At 42.6% G+C, this 4,116-nt stretch overlaps 1 protein-coding gene across 2 annotated transcripts; it reads left to right on the top strand.

The window, feature by feature from the left end:
* Window positions 1–218: 218 nt before the first annotated feature.
* Window positions 219–3,791, top strand: PIN4 (Auxin efflux carrier family protein). 2 transcript variants are annotated; one of them, XM_087466581.1, is made up of 6 exons: window positions 219–1,858; window positions 1,934–2,204; window positions 2,384–2,469; window positions 2,878–3,035; window positions 3,135–3,211; window positions 3,316–3,791. In XM_087466581.1, the coding sequence occupies exons 1-6, from the start codon at window positions 691–693 to the stop codon at window positions 3,380–3,382; spliced, it is 1,827 nt and encodes a 608-aa protein (XP_087322707.1). In that variant the 5' UTR covers window positions 219–690; the 3' UTR covers window positions 3,383–3,791. The 2 variants fall into 2 exon arrangements, with proteins under 2 accessions (XP_087322707.1, XP_087322708.1); XM_087466582.1 differs by having other exon boundaries at window positions 420–1,858; window positions 3,135–3,204.
* The last annotated feature ends 325 nt before the right edge of the window (window positions 3,792–4,116 follow it).

Genomic DNA, 4,116 nt, shown 5'->3' with positions numbered 1-4,116 from the left:
CCAATGATCTAGGGTTTCTTCCAATCCTTTGTAAAATTACGATTTTGCCCCTGCGGCCTATTGGGCCAAATCCAAAATTTCTGACCCAAATCTTCCTGAAATCTTCTACTTGGACTTCTATAAATGTTGGGGGCAAAGCCCATATCCAACACTAACTTTGGTTGTCAAGTGAAAATAATAGTAGTGTATATATATTCTCCTTGGCAACTTTAAAAAGTGCAAAAAGACTTGACCACTTTTATTTTTTCTTAAGTAGCAAAAAAGAAAAAGCACACGAGGGACTATTCCAATGATAAATAAAACTGTCCACGTACCGCCAGAAACTCCCCCATATGCGATCTGCCACGTGTCCCCACTCAACAACACACTATGATATCATTATCATTTTAATCTCACATAAAGTAAATTAACTAATTATTATTCGCTTAATTAAAAAAACGTAATCGTGTGCAAACGAGTGATGATGATGATGATGACGGACACTGTCACTGCTTCAAAACCTCTCTCTATATATATGATGAGTCTGGTGATGAGGGAGGCCCCCCTCTCTCGTCTCCTAAATCCTTTCTAAAATTAGTATCATCTCTCTCTCCTAACGGTTTCTTTATTCTTCCCACTTTGCCCTTCTCCTCCCTTCTAATTCCCCCTCTCATGCCACTTCTCTTCTAAAGTAAATCCCACCGGAATAAAATGATTACGTGGCACGACTTGTACACCGTCCTGACCGCGGTGGTGCCGCTCTACGTGGCTATGATCCTTGCCTACGGATCCGTGCAGTGGTGGAAGATATTCTCCCCTGACCAGTGTTCCGGCATCAACCGCTTCGTCGCCATATTCGCCGTCCCGCTCCTCTCCTTCCACTTCATCTCCACCAACGATCCTTACGCCATGAACCTCCGCTTCATCGCCGCCGACACGCTTCAGAAGATCATCATGCTCTTCTTGCTTGCTCTTTGGTCCAATCTTACCAAGAACGGTAGCTTGGAGTGGATGATCACCATCTTCTCTCTCAGCACTCTCCCCAACACTCTCGTCATGGGCATCCCTTTGTTGATCGCCATGTACGGTACTTACGCCGGCTCTCTCATGGTCCAGGTCGTTGTTCTTCAGTGTATCATCTGGTACACTCTCCTCCTCTTCCTCTTCGAGTACCGTGGCGCTAAGCTTCTCATCATGGAGCAGTTCCCTGAGACTGCCGCCTCCATCGTCTCCTTTAAAGTCGAATCCGACGTCGTTTCCCTCGACGGTCATGATTTCCTCGAGACGGATGCGGAGATCGGAAACGACGGGAAGCTTCACGTCACGGTCAGGAAATCAAACGCCTCGAGGAGGTCGCTGATGATGACTCCACGGCCTTCCAATCTCACCGGAGCTGAGATCTACAGCCTCAGTTCGACTCCCAGAGGTTCTAATTTCAACAATTCCGATTTTTACTCGGTGATGGGGTTCCCCGGCGGGAGGCTTTCTAATTTCGGTCCGGCGGATCTGTACTCCGTTCAATCTTCTCGTGGTCCGACTCCGCGGCCTTCCAATTTCGAAGAGAACAACGCCGTCAGATATGGATTTTACCCTAACCCGGCGACGGCGGGTTCGTACCCGGCTCCGAACCCGGAGTTCTCATCCGGTACGACGGCTGTTTCAACTAAACAACCTAACAAAGTCCCGCAAGATAAGGATAATAACAGCAAAGCGAGCCATGACGCTAAAGAGCTTCACATGTTTGTTTGGAGTTCAAGCGCTTCCCCTGTTTCCGACGTGTTCGGTGGAGCCGGAGGTGCCACAGAGCAATCTGAACAAGGCGCCAAGGAGATCCGGATGGTTGTCCCTGATCAACCTCGAAAGAGTAATGCCGCCAGAGGTAGTAGGTTTCTTTTATTTTAGTACTATACATATCAAATTCATATTAATCCTAATTTTTGTGTGTTTTGGTCAGGTGGTGGTGATGATATTGGCTGTGACGATGGTGGAGAGGGTGAAAGAGAGATAGAGAAAGCTACGGCAGGGCTGAACAAAGTGGGGTCTAATTCCACGGCGGAGCTAGAAGCGGCCGGAGGAGATGGCGGCGGCGTCCGCATGGGAACACATATGCCGCCTACAAGTGTGGTGACGAGACTGATTTTGATAATGGTGTGGCGAAAACTCATCAGAAACCCGAACACATATTCAAGTCTTATCGGTCTCATCTGGGCTCTTGTTGCTTACCGGTCAGTCAGTTAGTCAGTCCAATCATTTTCTGACTTACCCATAATGGATATATATTATTATCATTATAAAATTGGAAATAACATAATCAATCATATAGTATTCATTCACATATATGCATGGAATAATTGTAATGGGAACTAACTAAACTAATAATGAGTATGGGTTATTGTGGAAGCAGGTGGCATGTGGCTATGCCCAAAATATTACAACAATCCATCTCCATACTCTCAGATGCTGGTCTTGGAATGGCTATGTTCAGCTTAGGTAAGTCAAAACTTCTCCATCTTTCTTTTAAAAGGACTAGACTTCTGTTGATGATGATCTAATCTTAAAGATTAATATAAAGCGTAATGCTGGGTCCAATTTGTTGTCAATCATATCTGTTAAAACTTCATTTAATGCAAAAGGTGGGTCTGGGTGTTTATTTAGTCGTAGTTGTCCAGCTTGTAATTGGTAAAAAAAAAAAGTCATATGGACTGTACAAAGCACTTACCCTTAAGAGAATACGGACCCTCTCTGACCTTGTGACCCAGACATGTTGGTAGGTCCGGTCCCCCCCCCACTGGCTGTGTGTACTTATTTGGGTCTTACCAAGTAGCTGGCCTAACTCTTGCTGTCAATTTCTCAAAATCCCTTAATTAATTCATTGCTTATTTTTGGTCTATTCTTAAGGTTTATTCATGGCACTTCAACCCAAAATCATTGCTTGTGGGAACTCCGTCGCCACGTTTGCCATGGCAGTCAGATTCATAACCGGTCCGGCCATCATGGCTATTGCTGGGATTGCCATTGGGTTACACGGGGACCTTCTCCGTATAGCCATCGTTCAGGTATACATATTTATAGTGTTACATATGCATGATATATGTCTATAATATAGTCTTACATGATCATGATGATGATGTTGAGTGCATGAATTATATATATAGGCTGCGTTGCCTCAAGGAATAGTTCCGTTTGTGTTTGCAAAAGAGTACAATGTGCATCCAACGATTCTCAGTACTGCGTAAATTCCAAACTTATTTATATTACTGTTACAAAATCGTTATTTTTGATCAAGTAGTATATTAAGATATTAACACATGTATATGTTGGTGAAAATGGATGCAGGGTAATATTTGGAATGTTAATAGCCTTACCCATAACTCTGGTCTACTATATTCTTCTTGGCCTCTGAATTGGTCCCTTCAGTTTCAACTGGCTTTTGAGAGCGCCTCGGAGATTGGGTTCTTTATTCCTCCTCGGTAACCAGGAAATAAACAAATCCTTTCTTTTCGTGGGAAAGAGTGGAAGGTGGGTGAAGAAGAAGATATGCCTTTGGTTTTTGGTTCCAATATTTGTGGAACACAACAAAAGTACTTAGGATTTCGTGAACAAGATTTGAATGGATTAAGGATCTTGTCTCCGTTAGACGCCAAAACAAAAACAAAAAAACTCTTCCATCTATCTTTTTCTTCTTCTTCTGTTTATGTTAATTTATGTGTAGATCCTAGCTAAGCATATATGTAACACATTATTACACACCCGTATGTGTATATGCACCTTTTTCTTAACTGAATCTTATAATCCAGTGGTTTGTACTAGAATAATCACCGTGTAGTTTACTTTGATAAGAAATCGATGATGCGCGAGAGTGTGAGTTTGTAAATAAACGATACAAAAACAGTACTACTAGAACTAGCTTTTGAATTTTGTTTGGGTTGGAGTACAGGACATACAATATATTTGCACGGCCTACGATGCATGTTTACAGTTCCGTTGTTTAAAGCATCCTAATTCCTAAGATGTTCACTCGTGAATTATCACTATTAATTCGGCCGGTTCATAAAGCGAATTTGTAGAGACACTACAAGAAAATAATTTTATTAAGACGAAATATTTAGTCACAATACAAAGTATTTAGTCACAATA

The sequence above is a fragment of the Camelina sativa genome, chromosome 9 (genome assembly GCF_030686135.1).
Source record: "Camelina sativa cultivar CO46 ecotype springtype chromosome 9, ASM3068613v1".
NCBI classification, from domain to species: domain Eukaryota; kingdom Viridiplantae; phylum Streptophyta; class Magnoliopsida; order Brassicales; family Brassicaceae; genus Camelina; species Camelina sativa.
Note: the sequence above shows the minus strand (reverse complement) of the source record. Positions and strands in the feature narration are given on the sequence as shown.